This window comes from Dichomitus squalens (genome assembly GCF_000275845.1).
Source record: "Dichomitus squalens LYAD-421 SS1 unplaced genomic scaffold DICSQscaffold_72, whole genome shotgun sequence".
In the NCBI taxonomy this organism is placed as follows: Eukaryota; Fungi; Basidiomycota; class Agaricomycetes; order Polyporales; family Polyporaceae; genus Dichomitus; species Dichomitus squalens.
Window position 1 is genome coordinate 110,933 of NW_006766954.1, and position 20,305 is coordinate 131,237.

At 55.2% G+C, this 20,305-nt stretch overlaps 7 protein-coding genes and 1 non-coding gene across 8 annotated transcripts; 3 read left to right on the forward strand and 5 right to left on the reverse strand.

The window, feature by feature from the left end:
• Window positions 1-458: 458 nt before the first annotated feature.
• On the reverse strand, window positions 459-2,314 carry DICSQDRAFT_174798 (uncharacterized protein; the record flags this gene model as incomplete). The annotated part of the gene is made up of 3 exons (XM_007370653.1): window positions 459-1,290; window positions 1,355-2,089; window positions 2,151-2,314. The coding sequence occupies 3 exons, from the start codon at window positions 2,312-2,314 to the stop codon at window positions 459-461; spliced, it is 1,731 nt and encodes a 576-aa protein (XP_007370715.1).
• A 562-nt stretch (window positions 2,315-2,876) lies between these two features.
• On the forward strand, window positions 2,877-2,949 carry DICSQDRAFT_t187. Its single transcript has one exon. It is a non-coding gene; the product is annotated as a tRNA-Val (tRNA).
• A 91-nt stretch (window positions 2,950-3,040) lies between these two features.
• DICSQDRAFT_113005 (TPR-like protein) lies at window positions 3,041-4,344 on the forward strand. Its single transcript, XM_007370654.1, has 7 exons — window positions 3,041-3,224; window positions 3,281-3,399; window positions 3,473-3,551; window positions 3,631-3,705; window positions 3,762-3,825; window positions 3,885-4,035; window positions 4,084-4,344. The coding sequence occupies exons 1-7, from the start codon at window positions 3,086-3,088 to the stop codon at window positions 4,162-4,164; spliced, it is 708 nt and encodes a 235-aa protein (XP_007370716.1). The 5' UTR covers window positions 3,041-3,085; the 3' UTR covers window positions 4,165-4,344.
• A 53-nt stretch (window positions 4,345-4,397) lies between these two features.
• DICSQDRAFT_183774 (uncharacterized protein) lies at window positions 4,398-6,011 on the reverse strand. The gene has a single exon (XM_007370655.1). It carries the CDS (start codon window positions 5,973-5,975, stop codon window positions 4,497-4,499), a length of 1,479 nt encoding a protein of 492 aa, XP_007370717.1. The 5' UTR covers window positions 5,976-6,011; the 3' UTR covers window positions 4,398-4,496.
• A 16-nt stretch (window positions 6,012-6,027) lies between these two features.
• On the reverse strand, window positions 6,028-6,682 carry DICSQDRAFT_157872 (uncharacterized protein). The gene is made up of 3 exons (XM_007370656.1): window positions 6,404-6,682; window positions 6,282-6,345; window positions 6,028-6,193 (listed from the first exon to the last, which is right to left on the reverse strand). The coding sequence occupies exon 1, from the start codon at window positions 6,655-6,657 to the stop codon at window positions 6,454-6,456; it is 204 nt and encodes a 67-aa protein (XP_007370718.1). The 5' UTR covers window positions 6,658-6,682; the 3' UTR covers window positions 6,028-6,193; window positions 6,282-6,345; window positions 6,404-6,453.
• A 456-nt stretch (window positions 6,683-7,138) lies between these two features.
• On the reverse strand, window positions 7,139-8,700 carry DICSQDRAFT_174801 (uncharacterized protein; the record flags this gene model as incomplete). The annotated part of the gene is made up of 3 exons (XM_007370657.1): window positions 7,139-7,381; window positions 7,434-8,593; window positions 8,649-8,700. 3 exons carry the CDS (start codon window positions 8,698-8,700, stop codon window positions 7,139-7,141), a joined length of 1,455 nt encoding a protein of 484 aa, XP_007370719.1.
• Window positions 8,701-11,991: 3,291 nt separating this feature from the next.
• DICSQDRAFT_141193 (uncharacterized protein) lies at window positions 11,992-12,654 on the forward strand. Its single transcript, XM_007370658.1, has one exon. It carries the CDS (start codon window positions 12,007-12,009, stop codon window positions 12,163-12,165), a length of 159 nt encoding a protein of 52 aa, XP_007370720.1. The 5' UTR covers window positions 11,992-12,006; the 3' UTR covers window positions 12,166-12,654.
• A 4,956-nt stretch (window positions 12,655-17,610) lies between these two features.
• DICSQDRAFT_174803 (uncharacterized protein) lies at window positions 17,611-19,266 on the reverse strand (the record flags this gene model as incomplete). Its single annotated transcript, XM_007370659.1, has 5 exons — window positions 17,611-17,821; window positions 17,880-17,932; window positions 18,906-19,066; window positions 19,134-19,165; window positions 19,226-19,266. 5 exons carry the CDS (start codon window positions 19,264-19,266, stop codon window positions 17,611-17,613), a joined length of 498 nt encoding a protein of 165 aa, XP_007370721.1.
• Window positions 19,267-20,305: the final 1,039 nt, after the last annotated feature.

Consider the following 20,305-nt stretch of genomic DNA (forward strand, 5'->3'; position numbering starts at 1 on the left):
ATATTACACCTCTCGGTCCGTGTCACAGGTGTCGGATCTCGCATCCGAGCCCCGGGAGGCATTGACATTGACAGGTTCATTGCATCCATCGGAGCTCGGGTCTATGAACACGAAGACGACGCTGAAGATGGTGCTGAAGATGCAATATACGTGTTCCCCGTGATATGGCCTTCAAGTGCTGTGAAGTCGGATTTCGCGCCTCGCCAGTTACGTGGATCGCCGATCTGTATGCAGAATGCGCTCGAACTCATGATGCGGACCCCATCTATTGCCAGCTGCGGTAGCTCAGGGTGTCTGGTGATAATGACGAGAATCACAGGGAGGCGGCTTCTGCAAGTACTTGCGAGTCCGAACGAGCCCTACTCTACGCTCTATACAGTTCAATGTTCCTATTAAAGCTGCACAATGCGTCATAATACCTAAGCCCATAATGTGATAGGCTTTAGACAGTCAGGTTCTCAGTTAGAGAGCAAAATCGAGGCCGCAGTCAGCGTGCACTTGGCACCGAGGTAAAGCGCGACGCATGCCAACGCACCAACCGCAATGCTTACTCCAGCCATCTCATACAGCACCTCCTTCCACTGCCGCGTCAGCACCTGCGCGCGCACCGGGTCGCGCTGGACGGCTTCCGCCTCCACGACCCCAGGCGCCAGTTCCCCGCCCGCAGAGATATCCACTGCACGCTCCGCTGCCCCCGACACATCTGTGTCGTGGACGGCCGTGCGCGGGCGGAAGGTGGACCGCCGCAGGCCCATATTCCAGCGCACGCTGCGCATCATGCCCTCGGCGAGGACGGCGCGACGCTTCTCCAGCCACGCCTTGCGTGGGTACCACGCTGCGAAGTAGTGCGGGATACGTTGGACAAGGAGGAACGCGTGCATCTTCAGACGCATGGAGAGGCGCGTCGGCGGCAGGCCAAGACGTCGTGCGAGACGTGTCCCGACGAGATGCGTCGTGAGCGCGATGTTATATTCAAGGGAAGTGTGCAGGGGCGGACGGTTCGAGACGGCGACGAGGATGGGGATCGTCGGGCCTTTGATGGCCGAGTGGGAGGGGGCGTTGGCAGGTAACTCGGGGATGTCTTCGAAAAAGAGGTTGAGCGCGGCTGTGGCGGTGAACTTGTCCGCGGCGCTAGTGGCGGTGAAGTAGCGTAGGAGGATAGAGGGCGATACTCCCATGTAGTACCCGACGTGCCGCCAGAGTGCGAGGTAGGCGCTAGCTTTGTCGGGCGACGGAGGGAGGTGTAGTCGTTGAAGACACCAGATTGGGATTGTCGAGAAAGCAGCAAGTCTGCGATGACGTTTTGATAGAGTAAGTGACTGAGTCTGTGCTCAGGACAGAGATAATGGCGTACGTGGCAGCAACTTCTTCTTGGCTTAAGGGGACGCTATCCAGTACGTCAGTTCGGCCCTCCCTCTCCCATCGCGCTTTGACACGCCATCGGGCGATGCCGTGGAGCAGTCGGACGCGTACAGAGGACCTCCAGCCTTCTCCTTCCGGCAGTAGACTGGCCAGATGGTTGTCGGAAGAGTCATCCGAGGAAGGCGTCGGATTTGTGCATCCCATGACATCAAGAATGAACTGCATCGTCTCGACGAGGCGCATGAACGTCCGATCAGTTGATTCCTTCGTGATCTGCGAAACTGCCTCCATAAGCGAAAGGGGTAGCTCGCTGCCCGTTTTCTTGGTGTGGGGAACGAGGTACGAGACCGCTCCGAGTGTTCGTACGATGCGAGGGCTTTGCAACGATACCACGATCAGGATAGAGAGGAGCGCAGAGGGATACCGGACAAACCTCGCCAATCCGCCAGCTAGGCTGTAGTGCAACAGCGCCTGTATGATCTGCACCGAGTCATCTATGAAGAACTGCCTGGCGACGGCGACCTCGTCGTCCGTTGCCGACAGACCCTCAGGAGGATTGTGCAAGACTTCGTCTAAGAATGCGTGCGTCGCCGGGGCTTCCTCGCGGGAGGTCGCTTCTGCGTAATCCTGCACCGCGTCGAGCAGGTCCTGACCGACACTTGCGGACGGCGATGCAAACACCTCCCGGAGAGCGTCGTCGCAGACGGGATCACCAGTTTCTCTCCACCTACGATTGAAGTGGTCAATGTTGGTCAAAGGGAATGTATGTTTGAGATGGTGGACATCACCTTTGGCACAGCTCGGCAGGGACGCAGTCCTCGTCCCATTCAAATACGTGTCCGAAAGTCTCCACTAGGCTTCCATAGGCGGTACTCTTCATGTCTTCATACGAGGTGATGTGCTTGACCTCCGACCAGCGAAACGGCCGTGGATGGCCTATTATAAAGACCATGGCTCCGATTTGTGTCGCGGGGAAGAATCTACGTGCTCCAATGCGGCGGCGGCGCGTATGTTTGTTCAAGTCCGAAACCGAGCGTGAAGACAGTGAGAATGAATGCAAGTACTGTATCGCCGATGGCCCGTTAGTCCGTGCTTGAAGGACACCGTTCATAGTATGTACATGCCCCCTGTGTTGAGTATCCCACCGGGGGTTCCGAAGTACGTCGACCAGTTGTATGATATGGACAAAGAGTGCTGCGACGATTCCGGAGCTGTACAACGTGGACGATGTGGTCAACACGACCAATGGTAGGACCAAGAGGAGCGGATTGTCGCAACTTGTTCCGGCCGGCGGGTTTGCCTTCGCTCCGTCCCTGACCGTGGTAGCTATGGACGTCTTGCTCGACGATGCGCAGATATTCTGTGCGAAGCCGATCTTTCCCTGCGCGGAAGTGCCATTTCAAGTTGGAGTTGGGAGCCGCGACCGGGTCGGCATTTCGTTCGTCGTCGTCATTGAATGGAACGGGTAGCGGGAGTGAGGGCTCACAGAATGTTGCCACAAAAGCAGATTACTCGGTCGAGTGGTGTAGTGGTAATCACTCTTGTCTTACACACAAGCGGTCGTCGGTTCGATCCCGACCTCGATCAGTTTTGTAGCCCCAGAAGTCATGCACGTAATTGCGTGAGTTCGATCGCTTCCGAAAATGTCGGGGATTTCGCCTGCAGCCTTCGTCGTCTCCGACCATCATCATCGCAGTCGCAAACCTCCACTTGAATCCTCGTCATGTCCGTGCAACTTGCACGGTTGACGCGTCTTTCTTTTGTCCGCGTGTCCCCGGGTACTTCCTCCAGATCGTTCCATGCCCTCTCGAAGCGGACAGCAGGACAGAACACGAGGGCAATCCGGCAAAACAGCGGAAGACGTGAGCCCACTCACATCACCATTCAATTGCCATCGAACTGACTCTGTCAATTGTAGGATGGGCGACATCGACTACTCCGACCTCTTCTGCTGTGAACCCCGCTGAGGTTGAAGCGATGCAATGCCTCGAAGACGGCACTCAAAAGCTGGAGGAGGGCGACGTGCAGGCTGCTAAGGTGTGTATCATCTGAAACCTCCGCGCGTATGCATGATTTACATGGTCCGCCTCGTGTATGTTGTCACCCGAAGTCGCTATACCAGCGCAGCGTGGATATCAAGCGGACCGCCAGCGGATTATTCAACCTGGGCGTGACTTATTACCACTTGAGTGAGTCACTGTGTCGCTTGCCTACGAGCTGGGTACTGGGCGAGTATAAGGGATAGTACTCAAATAACATTATGGTTAGAGGAGTATGACCAGGCTATCTCATGCTGGAAGGACTCAATAGTGCTACAGCCCTCAAGTCCCGATGCGCACACGAGTACGTTGTCGATCCCACCGGCGTAACCGCGTATATCCGCTCATACAATTTCCTAGACCTTGCCAGCGCGTACATCGTTTCGCCAGTCAGCCGGCCAGACCTCGCGCTGCATCACCTGCGGTACGTCTCCTTCGCGATCAGCTCTTCCTAGTTCATATCTTATCTTCATGTGTTCTCAGTGTTGCATCGTCGCTCGCACCAGAAGACGGAGAAATCGCTTTCAACCTCGCGGCTGTTCTCGAGGCATGCGGCCTCCTTGAGGAGTCCCTTCAGCAGTACAAGAAGAGCAAGGAGTTTGGTGTGGAGCGCGCTGCTATGCACATGCGCAACGTACGCCTTTTTTGCTCGTTCAGCGTGCATACACTGACTTGCGTGCAGGTGAGCGCGAAGATCCTAGGCAAGAAGATGAAGGCTGCCGAAGCGGAGGTAGCGCAGGACAAGAGCGAGTCAACCGCTTAAGCTCAACCCCTTGTCCGGAACGCATACCTTCACTGTACGCGACATGCTCCCGAAGCAGGTATACATGTTCTTGTCGCGTCTATTATCCATTGTACGAATGGAATCTAATCCAGCCCCTTTCCAACATAAATAACAATAGTTATGTGACTACGTACTACAGCGTGAGTGAATGTCAATGATAGTATGGTTACAGGAAGCGTACAAGCGTGAGTGCGGTGCATGGCAGCGAGAATGAACGAAAGCGAAGGTACGAGAAGTATTCCCAAGAAAATCCTATTCAACAAACGGAGCGAATGAGTGTCGCCTTCCTCCCCCAAAACGAGTCCCCACTACTAAGGAAGATACTGTCTCGGCACAGGTGGAACGTCGGGCACGATACCTCTAGCAACCCTCATCTCCCCCATGCTCGCACTCGTCTTATGCCCCAATCTCCCCCAACTGTCCCCCGACCCCTCCTTCCTCGCGCCCCTCTGCCCCAGCGGCGGCGTCAACTCCCCCGCGCTCGTCTTGCGTCGGATGTTCATCTGCTCCTTCTCCCACTCCTCCAGCGGCCGCGTCCACGTCCACTCGCTCAGCCCGCTGTCCCGCGCGCGATACATCTGCGACGCGCTCGACGACGGCACGGGCGAGCCGTAGCGCGAGAACGCCGCGGGCGCGTCGTCCCACGCCGTGCTCGCGAGCGAATTCTTGCGCGAGCCAGCGCCCCACACGCTCGACGCCGCGTCGAACGACGAGAAGTCGGCCCGCCCGGGGATGATCAGTGGGGGGACGGGCTTGCGCATTGGGGGCGTGCGCGTGGAGCCTGTCGAGTTGCTGCGGCGGAGGGGGGAGGGGGCGTAGTAGGAGGTGCTGCTAGGCGTGGTAGGGCTCAGGCTGTCCATTCGCGTCCGGGCCTCGCTGAGTGGAGAGTGTGCGAGGGGAGAGCTCGGGAGGGACGGTTTTGGAGGAAGCGGGCGTGGGGACGTCGTCAACGTCGGCGAGGGCTCCTGCTTGGGCTGGATGTATATGGGCGGGATCGGGGGCACGGGCGGGATGGGTGGGAGGAAGCCCTTGTCGGGATTCGCGACTGTCAGCACCCTGCTCAGGCGTGCATCGTTCTCCGGCTCGCCCTCTCCCCTGGGGCGCGTGCTTGGCTTGAGCAGGGTCATGTCTGAGAGCGCGGTCGACGCGGACGTGTATGCGGAGCTTGGGCGGAGATCAGCTCCGAGCACAGGTTTGGGTGCCGCCAATGTGGGGAGCGTCGTGGCGATGCGATTCTCGAGCTCGGGCTCTTTGGGAGGAATCGGCGGGGGTGGCGAGGACTCACGCGAGGGCACGGTGAGCGCGGCGAGAGTAGTGGACGGCTTGCGGCGGAGCGGTTCCAGCCGCGGAAGCGGTGGTGGGGGCTGGGGTGGGCTGACGACGAGGGCAGGGTCGAACATGCTCGGTGGGCGGCGATTAGGCTGCAGAGGGGGAAGAGCTTCCCTGGTGCTGACGAGGTAACTGCTCATATCTCTCATGCGTGATTCGCGCGTCATGAAGGAGTCTGCGGTGCTCCCCGCAGTGCTTGTCATGGCGCCTGTCTCCTGCGTGGAGAGTACGTCCCATACCCGATCCTTAGCTGGAGTGTCGAGGCCGCATCGACGAATTCGCATCACAATGCGCTCGAAGAAGGCTTTGAGTTCTCGATATTGCACCATGGCTAGTAGCAGGAGGAAGAAGGCCGTTACACCGACTACGATGCCGATGATCGCTCCTTCGCTGGACTGCGATATGGATGCTCGACGTACCAGATTCGAGGACGTCGGTATGGATCTGGCTACCTGAGCCATGCGTGTCGGAGGACTCGCAAAGAGACTCTCGGAGCGCGAGGTGGGGGGAGAAATGAGATGCAGTTGGGGATCATCTTGGGGTGGCGTAGGCGTCGGCGCTCTTGATGAACAACCTTGTAGTAGGGGACTGGATATGGCTTGATTGGACACCCAAGATACCGCCGCAGGAGTGCAGTCTATTCGTCTCCCGTCATCGGGCGTTGCCTTGAGCGCATGTACTATGCATTGGCAGGTATGACGGTTAGCACTACATGCGCCAAGTGACACTAGCCCGTACCTCGGGCTATCAGAGACCGGTGTACTTACTGGCTCGCGGATTCATGGCTCAAGCATGCATCGAGAGGCGAAACGCAGACCGGAGACCTCACTACTGCGGGTGGCGCTTGCGTTAAGCCGAGAATCGACTCGACTGGAAGTTTGCTACACACCTGATAGGAAGCCTGCGATGGTGGCCCTGATGATTAGCCTGTTCTGAGCTCTACGGCTTGTCCTCAGATAGCCACGGAGATGGTGGACACAAGAAGAGCTGCTTGGTCGGCACACTATACCCGTCCTCCAGGGTACCGCCAAAGCCCCGCCTTCTGGAGAACCCACACGTCCATCCAACTCCTTCCGCAGGTTGCCTGGTACCGGTGACTATCGCGGGGTGTGATATTTGGGAACCTTGAGACTGGCATATCATGATGTTGATGAGGGCCGGATCTAATCGTGCTTCTCGGGAATTCCTGAAGTCAAGGAACTAGTACTATGAGATCCTTCCTACATCTGATTGGCGCAGCAATCACTCACAGCGTTAGAGAGTTTGCTCCGTACAGCTATATAGTATTGAGAAGGTGTCGAGGAAAGGCTCTAGTGGAGTGGAACTGCTGTGTTTGGGACAGCTCATGATGAACGATGAGCTCTTGTGGGCAGTGTAGCGTGAGTAAAACGTTCATGGCGTCTGCGATCCGAAGCTTCAGAGTACAGCTTCGGCGTCTGATACCAGTACTGTCAACGTGACGCCATAATCTTAGAATAGCGTTCTCCATGCCTTGGGATGTTATAGGGATGCATTATACGACTTCTATATTACGTCTAAACCCTGCCATGGCCCCCTGAGGCTTCAGCGGACCCCAGTACTTACACCCATACACATAGCAAACATGGTGGTGAGCACGTACGTCTCAAGCCTTTATCCATCGCGCTTCCCGTTGTGCAACAGTCAACGTCAGTTGCCGCAGAGACGGAATTCCACCCAGAATCCGCGCGGCTATTCCCGCAGTCTGGCCGTATATGCGGTCCAACGCTGAGTCGATAGCGCGCAGCCCATCCTGTGGAAGCCGATACGGGCCCACGGTGTCCCACCGGAGCATTCGGAGCGACAGGTCTTCGACGCTTAGCCCCACGAGAAGATCTGTCAGGTTCGTCTGCGAAAGACAGTAAGTGCCGGTATTTGGGACGGATAGAAGGGCAACCCACTATGATTTTTTCCACGTTTATTTCGGCGACGTCGCAACGGAGCACGACCGTAAACTGGGTGAGAGAGGTCGCGGAGTCCTCGGCACAGATAAGGCGAGGAAGGCAATTGAGAATTTGATCGCGGGCAAACAAGGAGATTGTGAGATGCGATGGGCGCGTGTCCGAAAGGACATGCCGGAACATCCAAAGAGTGCCTTCGGAGAATGCTTGTATCCCGACATGAGGAATGGGACGAGAAAAGCCTAACATGTACAAGTCGATAATGTGGCCTACGGTGACGCTCTGCAGAGACATCCAACCCTCGTGTTCACGTTGCCACTGTCCGTTCAGGACACGGCAGCGGTCAATGACGTCTGCGTGGTCGCAGCATCGGCCCTCCTCCCAGTGGGAGACCATTGGTTTTACTTGCGCTGCGGATAGAGAGAAGTCGAGCACATGAGGGAATGCACGGACCACAGGCGCGATGTCGATCCCGCCCCTGGTCAGCCCGAAGTAACAATCGGCCAAGTGAAGCTTGTGAACGCGAGGGTAGCAAACTGTATCGTCCTCGAACTGAACCATAGCAAAATGCAGCTCTTCGAGCGTCGATCCAAATGATACAAGGAGAGAGATAGGGTTCGGGGCAGGAAGTCGATGCATTGGACCGAATCGTGCTGTGAGCTTGCGGATAGGTGAACGGAGGTCTTGAAAGTTATGCCAAAGCTCCTGGGAGACAAGGGGTAGATGGACCTCCTCCAAACTCTCGAGAGCTGTTGGAACCAGTCTGAAGCATGTCGATAAGCCGGCAGCACCCCAATCTAAACGTAGACAGCGGAGAAGAGAGGCGTCGTTTAGGATGTCGGACAGTAGGTTCTCTATGGCGACGTGCCCAGCAGAGCGCGACAGGCATGAGAGCGAGGAAGAGATCGTGATGTCACGGAGATAATGGGATCGAGGGTGAGAGGTTCCAATGCGAAGGCATCCGTGCAGTGATAAGATGTTGTCTGTACGGACTTCGACCGGGTCGTGAAACAACTGTCGGAGACAAAGCTCATAGAGCTCGTGCGAAGTCTTCATGAGCGAGGAGACGTCTGGGCGTGATAAGAGGGTGACCATGCGCAGGAGGACGTCCCAATTAAGGACAGCCAGCTTGAGCTTCAGGTCTCCAGTCATCTCCAGGACTGCAATTAGACCGCGTTAGACACATACACGTAGCCAGATACGAAGACAACGTACTGAGCGCGTGTAACTGGACGATGCCGATGCCACGTATAATGGGCAAAGCCATCAGTGTTACGATGTATATATACCACCGAAGGCCCGGCGACTCGTTGCGACGGCATGTCGTAAGGCCTACAGGCGTTCAGTGCCTCGCTACGAGTGCGCGTGGATTCAAGGAGCGCGATTGTTCAGCGGTACATTGTGCCAGGGGTTGAATTCGGCCGCACCCATAAATGCAGGCCTTTTCGCGGATCGGGAGTGCACCTGATCCTCCATCATGTATCAGTCAAACGGAGAGGTATGGCCACGAGAACTATTGAATGCTGACACTTTACAAGGGGAAAATAGAGCGTACGTAAGGTTGAGGGAACTAAACATGATGGTAGTCTCGCGAACTGGAAGCCTCGTTGATACCTGAACGTTCGGTGCGCATGACGCGTTTTTGAGGCCCGCGTTGAGCATTATCAAAAGTGTAACGGAAAAGTATTTCCAAAAAGATTGTCAGCGACACTCAAGACAGCTGAATGGGAGGAGTCGGTAGCATGCCTGTGTCCACGAGAAACTTGTTGCGAGAAGGCGGGAAAGGACTCGGATGACGCCGATGTAAGCGCCGAAGATCGCGTCCCGATGCTTTCGCGTTTATTTCACCTCGTCGAGCGGGGTCTTCTTGGATGCCTGCTTCACCAACATCTCCCTGGATATCATCATTGCTATGCAAAGTCGAGGACATGCTATTGCCGGGGAATCACTCTGTGACAGAAGCAGCTCCTGGCAAACTACGTATCCGTCAAGAATGTTGGGCAAATCTGCCCTGCGTATCATTGTTTCTGCGAGGCCACTACCTTCCAAGTGAGTGTCCGTGTACATAACAATACCCCGCACATAGCCCGCACATAAGCTCGCATCGCTCATGTGGGGAGAGCGGCATACAAGCGGGGAGTAGAACGATGTCGGCGGTCATGTGAGGCTGGCCATGGACATCGTATCGGAGAGCAGGGATGAGCGGGAGCCCCGAGCATCTGTGAGGGCAGAGGGTGGTCTGCGATTAGGCTCCAGTCGAGGGAGGGACAACCCGGCTGCGTCGCCTTTTTCGGCGGGTATATAGCCCGAGGAGTGCGTTCCTGGAGGGAGCGAATCCCAGACTTCGCGACGGTTTCTCTCAACCCACGCGTTGTAGCGAGTCACCGCTCCCCGCCGCTGCCTTGGAGCACGCCTCCACAGATAGCACATGCCAATGGTCGCTGCGATAAGCACTGCTACCCCGGCAGCCGCTCCTCCAGCGATAGCCGCAGTGCTCACTCGTCGTGAGACTGGCGAGGTTGCAGTAATCATAGACGAGGACGGCAGAGTTGCGATGGGGGTCGAAGTCGTTTCCGGAGTAGTTGTGGTGCCGGTGGATGAGGAAGAGAGGGAGGAAGAAGTACTGAGGCAAACTGTGTCCCCGCCAACGATCGCAAATACCGGCGATTCTGCCTGGACACTGTTACCCGATGCTACAATTGTGTACATTCCTGTGCTGATATTCACTGAGTGCCAAGTGAACGTTTGCGATGTGGAGTCGATGTCGGAAGAAATGGTGATGGCCCCGTCCATGGGGTGAGAGACGTTGGCAGTGACGAGGAACGCTAACGACTCGCGAGAGCCGGAATAGCTCCAGGTGAAGGTAGGAGACGAGCAGAGCTCGACATTGGCCGGAAAATTCGTCCATGCGAAGTCAGGTGTAGCTGACGGCGAGCTTGCTGGTCTGGTGCTTGTTGGGGTGTCGGTTGCGGTGGAGAAGCCGGAGCTCGGATCGAATGTGTGGACAGTATTGCTGGTTATTTTCGATGAGCTTGAGGTGGTTGATGAGGAGACAGGTGTCTGCGTTGAGGCACTGGGCTGACTGATAACAGTGGGGAACGGGGGTGGGAACAGAGGGAAGGACAATGTGATAGGCGGCAATGGGAAGGAGAAGGATGGTAGGGAGGTCCTTCCTGGGTTAGAGACCTGTCTGCGCCGGACGGGCGACTTAGCCATCACAGGACACTACAAGAGGGGACAAGAGGAGTCAGCAGAGCATGCGGTGATCCCAGTCGCAGTCATGGACACAGACACTCACCGGACCGCAACCTCCTATGCTGAGCAAGGCTAGAAGTAAACAACGCCGTGGCTGCACGTTCGCACCGGGGCGACAACGGAACAAGTAGTGGAATGCCTTCGGCGTGGTATAGAGACGTTCCACAGGCGGGAAAATATTCCGCGGTGTCTCTGAAGATGCTAGCGGCGAAACCGAGGTGACGCGGGATCCCAGGAGAATCGAGGACTCCACCCTTCTCTGGGATAGGCAATGTTGAAACATATGAGGCGCGACGAACTGAGCTCGATCCATTGAATCAAAAATATCATCCGCCATTGACTACTGAGGTCGCGCTTCCTTTTCCCAATCAAATGCAATCAGAATGCTCTTTGGGCTTCGAGGATCAGAGATCCTTTCTCGGGCCTTCCTATTGCGACACATGCATCCTACTCACTTGCGGCTATGGCCCGATGTAGTGCATAAGGTGGTCGAGCACGGCATGATAGTACGAGGGAATCCGACAGGATTGAGTAGTACCCTAACTGGATTAGGAGACGTTGCAGTGCACATACACCTGACAGATAGCGAAAACCCGATCAGCTCGAGGCTCTTCCCTACTTTCTCTGGTAGCCCTCAATCCCGTCTCCAAGGCCTTATAGCAACGGTCTGCTTGATGCCTTGCATTGCACAGTAAGAATAGGTGCCCGCCGTATCATCATCTTCCCTTGTATCATGATCACTGATTCGGTTTATTCGCTCCAGTTCAACTTGATCTCGCGAGACTCTCCCTTGACTAGCTCCCTTTGAACATCATCTTCACACGTATATGAATGCAACTTTCGCTTCTGAGCCGCTTTGCTCATCCTGCGTAGTGTGATGACTTCGAAAGTAACTGATCTGTCATACTAGGACATTGAGCTGATCTGCTGACTTCGACGCATGATTTTATCGAAAGGAGTGGTTCCTCGTATATGCGTCTCTCAATGCTCGCTCTGTGCATCACCGTCGTGTACGGGGTACATCTGCGACGTCGCGGACGACGGTACTGCCGAGCCATCCTGCCACTGCGACGAGCTGGCGTCGCTCATGTCGGCAGAGTGACGCTTCTTCGCCAGAAGCGCATACAGCAGCTTCACTCCCTTCGAGGTCGATGAGGAGGAAGGCGTCGATTGTCGCATGAGGACGGCTGTCGACGTCGCATCGGAGAGCATGGATGCGCGGGAGCCGATGAAGCTGATATCCATGAGCGAAGGCGCCGTAAGGTTCTCGTCAGGAACGTGGGCCTGCGATATGTGTGGGGGTATCGTGGGGTTGGGAATGGAAAGCAGGGAGGAGGGCAGTCTGCGATTTGGCTCGAGTCGAGGCAAGGATCGCGCCGCTGTGCTGATGCTCCTAAACGCGGGTATGCTCGTCTCGGGGCGTATATCGCTCGGATCGCAGCTTTGGCGATGTCCTCGCTTGGTCGACTCGTTGTAGCTAGTAGACAGAGCCGAGCCCGCTCCTGGCGGGCGCCCTCGAGCACGCCTCCATAGGCAATATATGGCAAGAATAGTTGCGAGGAGTACACCAGCTCCGGCAGCACCTCCCCCAGCGACAGCTGCGGTGCTCACTCGACTTCGCACCACTGTCGAGGATGTCGCGGATGTAGTGGCGACAGGTGAGGGAAGCGAAGATGTGTTCGCTTCTGGACTTATACCCTGAGTGGGTCCAGCGCCGGATGTGGAAGTGGTGGACGAAGCAGTGAGGCAAGATGTGTCCTCACCGGCGATGATAAATAACGGCGATATCGCCCGTACCCCATATCCCAACGCCTCAAGAGTGTACTGTCCCGTGGTGATATTCACCGGCGACCAGTTCCACGCTTGTAAAGTAGCATCGACGGCGAGAGCAACGAGAGTCGAAACTTGTTTCGCTGTGTTCGCAGAGTCCGTGTGTGGCGGAAGGTTCGGAGAGACGAGGAACTCTAGCGACTCCTGCGGACCTGAGTAGCTCCAGGTGATCGTGGTGGTCGAGCACAGTGCAAGGGTCTGCGGGAAAGACGAAGACCATGCGAAATTGGTCGCAGCGGTGGGCGAGCTTGTCGTCCCACTGCTCGTCGGGGTTGAGGAGACGGATCCTGGGACTGAAACGCCGGGCATACTGCTGCTGGGCGCCGTCGAAAAGCGCGAGCTGCTTGGCGGAGGTGGAGGCGTCTGCGACGAGGTGGAGACTTGGCTCGTATCTGTCGGAAGGAGTGATACCGAGAGAGCGAAGGTCGGAGGGTCACTAGAAGTAGACGGCGGGGGCAGCGGGATCCTAGGCCCAGGGCTGTCGAATGGCCTGCGCTGTAGGGACGACTCTGTCATAGCGCGGGGCGCGGAAAGCTGCGAAAGAGAGGGTGAGGAAGGAAGTGAACAAAGCAGCTATCGTCCCTTGCCAGTGCCCAAACAGCTCAAAAGGGAGTCGCCAGATCACCAAGTTAGCGTTCGGAAGATACTAGTGTTGCAATTCTCTCTACATACGCTGTGAGAACTGTATGACCAAGAACAACGACGAGCCTTCCAAGCTGGAACACATGCTGTCTCCGATTGACTTGCGATGACCGCTCGTAGTGCGATATCAGTCGTGAGGCACAGTAGATATGATCTGGGAGTTGGAAGAGTGACGCGCATCCCTCTTGGATAGAAGGCGTTGCATCATTGACACCTGGTGGTGACGGTGATGGGCGCACGGCACGTCTGCAACAACATCTGACCTGTTCTTGCGGCAGTTCGCAAAATGAGCTGCATGGCGTACGTTGGTTAACATCGAAGACCAGTCGTAGGAGGAACGGTAACTCATGCCAGCATACATAGTGGTGTTCTCCTAAGGGTCATGTGCAGACTCCGATCAGGTGCTGGACGAATGACGAGTGCTCTGTACGTTACCTGAGAGATTGTGGTACATAGGATTGAGTTGAAGACAAGCGACGCAACTGACTCTCTACAAAGACCGTTGCAATCGGCAGGAGAACGAGGCTCACCCTCGAAAACGGTGTGAAAGAATCATCGCAAAGGGATCAGCAGACAACTGTTACTATCGCTCACATTCGCACAATCACGTGTCGTGATTAGAGCGCCCGCCGTGTACCGCCTGGAGTTTTGATAAGTATTAGTAGTACAAGTGGTGACGTTCCTCCCTACAGAAATGCTCTCGTATCCGTATCAACACGGAACTGTCCACTTGTTTCCAATGCAGCCGTTGGTCCACACTCGAGCTGAACCAGCTTGTCTGCCAATGTCTCGGGACGCTAGGCAGCTCCGCCCGGGACATCTCCACCACTAGCATGCATTGATAGCGAAGTGAGTCTCCCGTCTCCGTGTCCGCGTTTCTCATACCTCGATCACGGCACCGTCGTGCGTGAAGTACATCTGCGACGTCGCGGACGACGGCGCCGGGCCAGAGCCATACGTCCGCCTTGAGAGGCCAGCGTCGCTCTTGCGGGAAGACGGACGCCTCCCCATAATGTGGGTGAACAGGGAGCTTATCGCTTGCCAGGAAGATGAGGAGGAATACACTGATGGACGTGTAAGCCCAGCCGTGGAGGCCGCGTCGGAGAACATGGATGTGCGGGAGTCGACTCGGAAGATGCTGCCGTCCATGGAGGAGGGCATCGCACCATCATCCTCAGGGAATTGGGCATGTGGCATGTATGGAGGTGGGGCGGAGTAGTCGGGATAGCCCAGTAGCGCAGAGGGTGGCCTGGGAATGGGCTCGGCAGGAGGCAGGGACCGCTCGGCTGTGCCGATCAGGATGTGTCTAGCTGTGCCCTTCTCGTGAACGGTAACGTAACTCGGCAGTGTATCTTGAAAGAACGCATCATCCATAGGGGCATCCTCCCGCTGCCCAGACTCCCCAAAGTCTCCCGGGGGAGCTCCTGGCCGTCGCGCCCGTCGACGACTGTGCCTCCATCGGCAACCCATCCAGATGCCGCCTGCGATAAGTAGTAATGCACCCGCTACCGCTCCTCCAGCGATTGATGCGATGTTGACGCCGTGCGAGAGGGCCGTCGAGGGTGGAGTGGGGCTAGGTGAGGAAGGCATTGAAGGTGCGATTGTGGCTGTCCTCGTGGCCGTAGAGGATCCGTTGCCGGAGGAAGCAGTGGAGGAAACAGGAGCGAGACAAGATGTGTCCTCACCGGTGATCGTGAACACGGGCGATCTTTCCTGGATCCCGGGTCCCAATACCTCGAGCGTGTACTGTCCGGGGATCACGTTCACTGACTGCCATGTCAGCGCTTGCGACGTAGCGTCGATTCCGGTCGCAATGGTGATCGCAGGGTCGATGGGTTGGGAAACGTTGGAAGTGACGAGGAACTGCAGCGATTCCTGTGGGCCGGAATAGTTCCAGGCCATCGTGGCGATGGAGCAGAGCTCAAGGTTCGCTGGGAACCTCGACCACTGGAATTTCGGCGGAACTAGCTGCACTGGGACTACAGTGGTCGTTGAGGTGGGGAGGATGTATGGCAACATCGTGGGGGCTTCTCCTTTGCTCATCGTCGTTAGAGAGTGTGAGGCTGAATCAGTTCGGCTGCTCAACGAGATCGAGGAGCTTAGAGAGCTTCCGTTCTTGATCGTAGCCGAGGAGCTTGTACTGCTCCGTATCGCCGATGGGCTCGAAGTAGTTGCAGAAAAGCGAGAGATTATCGAGGGGTCGCCCTGGTGAGCCATGACTGGCTTCGAAGACGTCGTCGAGAAGATGGGAGGGACATGGCCAGACGGGAACGGTAATGGTAATGGTAAGAGATTAGTCGGGTCCGAGGGAGTAGTCTGTTTGCTCTGAGCGGACGGCTCTGCCATCGCGAACGATTACGAAAGGAAATGAGCGGAAGGAGGTGACCAGACCACGCCGACTCCAGCGCGAACCATGCGACATATGAGAGAATCGTGAGATCACGAAGCACATGATATCGACCTTGAGATAGATAGGAGCAGGTACAGGGAAAGCATTGGCCGCACGCTTCCTTTGTTGGGAACGGCGACGAGAAGCAGGCGGTCATCCTCGCCCACGGCGACACCCATGCGAACCTGATATTATAGTATCATGTCACGAGAAATTTAGACAATCGAGGCAAAGAAGATTGCACACAGCAGGATCGGACTAGTGTGTTACGAATTTATACTCACGAATGTGTCCCATTCTGGTGATAGTTGGTAGGGAATCAGTTCGACCTGCCGGAGATCCCTCTGCCCCCTTGAGATGGGAGCTTAAGAGATCGTGCGAGCTGCACACCATATGAAGTGTGAAGAGGGGCATGTCAGGGCAGGGAGATCTGGGAGACAAGGCAACGGTACACAGCTCCTCACTGATCAATCAAAGATGTGCACCGTGTAGGAGGACTCCAGCTACTCATTGCTCCCGGAGGCACTCCACTCGCTTATAAGCTCACTGAAGGATCTTATATGCGTGTTGAAGCCCGGCATCGTCCCTCCTTCGTGAAAGTCGATGTTCCTGAAGGACATCGTAGGTGGAGATACCGTGGAGGCCGTGGACCCCGAAAGACTAGTTGAATTGAATTTTGCAGTGAAAACTCTATTGAGTTCGAGCAGGGTTGGAGTGACGGTGCAGACGTCTATTTGGGAGATTGTTGTAGATCGCGACTAAACAGGATATTTTCACGAAGCTCAACTACTTGCCTGGGTATTATTCATGTGATTCGGTGAGCCGAGCGCGATGATGAGTCGCGTAAATTCATATGCCGCCCTCAATCGCACGACCACTATCCACTAGCTATCTTTACCCGCGAATGGGGGTTGAGGCTTCCAATACATGAGATATTTCAAGTCTGATCACGACCGGTTCAAAGACCAGCTCGACGAACTCGACAGGGAAGACGTGCTCGGAGATCGCCTTGGTCATGTTGTACTCGAAATCGACCGTTCAAGCGTGTTAACCATCGTTCAGAGAATGAGAGTCGGGTATGTACTGGCACATATCAGTCATATAGCCCTAGCTGATAAAAGGAGCCCTTTTGGCCAGGTAATGGCAGTACACCTCTGCGACACATAAGACTACGTCCCCGATCCTTCAATACATTTCCCCATCCTCACACTCCGTCTGTACACCATGCCACTTCGCAGGCTCCCCCACTTCAACGAGGAGTGTCCAGATTCAGAGATACGGCGCCCTTGGTGAGTGCCCACGCGTCCACGCGTTCCCCACGTTCTGTGTGACAGTGTGGTCGATACCCCTACATACCTCTTTTCCTCTGCACCCCCATCGCACCCAAATATAGTGGCCGGTGGCCGTCGCCCATGATGCCCACGGTATCCCCACAGATCTCAACCTTGACGTCCACAGGGATGTCCAGGACAAGTTGTCATACCTCCATAACCTGCTCTTCAGCAGCTTTCCTTGGTACGTAGCGCACAACACGTCTATTTGCTCGCTACTCGACGCACAACTATCCTCTCATAGGTTTCGAGATCCTCGCCATCTGCACGTGCCCTTCGCCTCTCCCACCATCCATCTCGCAATCATCTTGATGTCTCTGGTGCGTCATTGACACGAAAACCGCTGCGCCTTAGACTCTCTTCACGTTGTCCAGCTCCGCGACACGATCAATGGTTCGTCCAAGACACTCGACCACATACGCGCGCATGATGGCTACTGATCAGTGCTATACAGGCGCAGAAGCTCATTGGACTGCGCTACGTCGGATGATTTTATGGCTATGCGGAATGTTTTGCGTTCCGTTTTCTGCCCGGCGGAGGGGAAGGGTTGCGTGAATCGAAATGGAACGGTCCATTTCATTGCGCTGAATCTATGTACCAAACGAATATGTTATGACATCATGAGAACCGCCGTCCACGGGCGATTTCATGATCAAAGAATCAAGAGATCTATGGGAAGCCTCCTGCAAATGCGCCACCGCCGTCGATGAGTCGACCACACGCCCGCAGCCTACGATGCAACTTCCGCCTCGTTCTCTCCTTCGTCGACCTCGTGGAACGAGATCTGAGCTCCCAAAGACCCAATGAAGCGACTGGTGTTCCCCGATGACTGCGGTTGGAATGCAATTTCCCCGAGTGAGACTGACCGAGAAGAGCCCGCTAGCTTGCGTTGGGCCTTCTGCAGGTCGATAAGGAACCTCGATGTCAGGATTGAGGTCAAGCTAACCACGAATATATCATCTGGGTAAGAATTCGACGGTGGGTTCAGCGTAGACCTACGGTTCCTCAAGATACACAATGACACTTGTTGGGAAATGTGCGTTATCGTCGACCTGTAAATTGTCAGCGAGACACCACGACACTCCAGCACCGCTCACCCCAATCAGAGTAAATGTCATTTGGAGAGTGCTCAAGACGAGCAGCGGTCTGTTGATACAGGTTGTGAGCATCAGTTGACCTTGACATGACTGCGTGCACTCACAGAAAATACATAGTCCCTACGATAAAATCAGAGGGTGCTTCAGTACTAAACTCATCGGGCTCGAAGGTCGACCTGAGTACATACCATCGAGGAGAAGAATGCTTGCGAAGCTTCGCTTGCCGAGGCGACGGAGAGATAGCTTGGCTGTCTCATATGTTCGGAGCCAGGTGACGCATAGAACCACCAAATTAGAAGCAATCACAGAAGACCGCGTTACCACATCCACTTTCATGTCTCATCTAAGAACATATCCAGAATATATGACACGATTGGAAATGCACTAACATCTGCCATCCGTGTCGTCCGTCAGGGGCCGGTCACAGAGCAGCGTGGAGTCCACTTACCTCAGTACGGTGCCCACCGATATTGGATTGATGGGTATGATGCCCAGAACCGGATCATTCACAAACGACAATCCATGTAGGTTGGTCTGTGAGAAGATTATATGCTTTGATGCTTCTCAAACATGACAAATCCAGAGTACGCACCCACATAATTGTAAATATGGGCACGGAAGACAGAGCGAAAACACTTGCCGAAATGAGTCGTCGATAAGGGTCAGGACATAAAGCATATGTCCTGAGTGCTGAAAATGCTGTTTGAAGGAGCAGCTGTCAGGGCTGTCAATTTTATACAGAACTTCAAGCGGTCCCTTACCAGCCCATGGGAGATACTGTAAGGCTTCTAACACACATGCAGCAACGTCTACTGCGAATGCACTGTGTATGCATCAGGACGGATCATCCAAAGTCCATAAATTCGCGGTATACCTCTGCCATAGTGTCAAGCATTGATTAATGCAGACCAGCAACAGAATGACATACCTCCACAGAAGAAGGGATCGTGTTGTTATATATGATTTGCGACGCGAGAGTGATATATCGATTGAGGAGAAACAGAATGGTTGCTCCGGACACGTGGCCTACCGTCCAGAAGAGCATCAACTCGCTGTCGAGCGTGAGGATGAAATCGTAAATAAATAGCGCTGCAAACGCGAAGCCGTAGGCTCATGAGTATGTTAACGGCGTCGATTGTTCTCGCAAGGAACAGACCAAGGGCGGCATCTGTCCAGCAATTATAGAAGCTAGAAGCACGCTCAAAGGTTAGATCACGTCTAGGGTATATTGCGCTGAGCTCTACCTACAAGCTTGCAGATATGGCTTGGACAGCAGAGTTGTTGGCCATATTGAGGCTTTGTAGAGGGAGCACTAAAGGTCTAGAGTTATCGACGAGGCGTCAGAATGAAGGTACGTTGCCTGGAGAGCCACATTGTGAGTCCTTTTTATCTACAAGCCTATACGCACACCTGTTCGTAACTGCCGCCCACCTGGGGCACATCTCATCTGATGATGAGATACATCGTCGGACAAACTATAAATGACTTGTGACGCCGAGCAGCAATTACCACGAAGGATACATGCTATCTGGATTTAGTATATCTGTCGCTCTATCTAACGAAAAGGTAGATGTATGCACGGGCGGATAAATGACGGGACCCACAGATTCAGTAAGCAGGGCAACTCACCTGCCGGCAGCTTCGCCCACATCTCAACAGCCACTGAAGCTTTACATGGCTCGGATTCTCAGCTTCCGTCATACCAAGATGCCGTCGAAAGAAGGCATAGGCACCTCGTACATCCCCTGCACAGTGCGAATGGGGAAAACTCGCAGTTGGAATAGTCGGGTCAGTGACTAGAGCGAAAATGAAACCGCCCCGGGCCGTTCTCAAGCAACCCTGTCAAGTCAGTATGGCCAGCCGTATCACAGTCGCGATTGCGCACCCAACAGCGCGAGCATCCATCTGCTTGGTGACCATGGAGATCTATATCTAATCATTTTGAAACGTCAGAGTACTAGATGTGTAGTGTGGCAATGCTGCCTGGGACAGAAGGGCACTCTTGATGGAGAAGAAAGAATTCCATAACACTTCAAGTTGAGGCCCTGCCGGGGTTTGGGATGTGGTTCGGATGACGCTTGAGGACGATGAGGCGGAGCCACGCTGCTGCGACGCCTGATAAGCTGTTCAGCCTGCAGCTGGGAGCAAGCCAGTGCGGCCGCTGCCATCTGTCATTGGAAGGCTCGTAGGGATCGGATCTGAAAGCGCGGAGATGATATCATCCCGGGCGCCCTGCTGAACTGATTCATCGAGCTTCACGTGACACCCTGCACTACGCGCGTCTGAGCGACTGTGAGTCCGGACTCCACATGTGGCCCGCTTTACTTT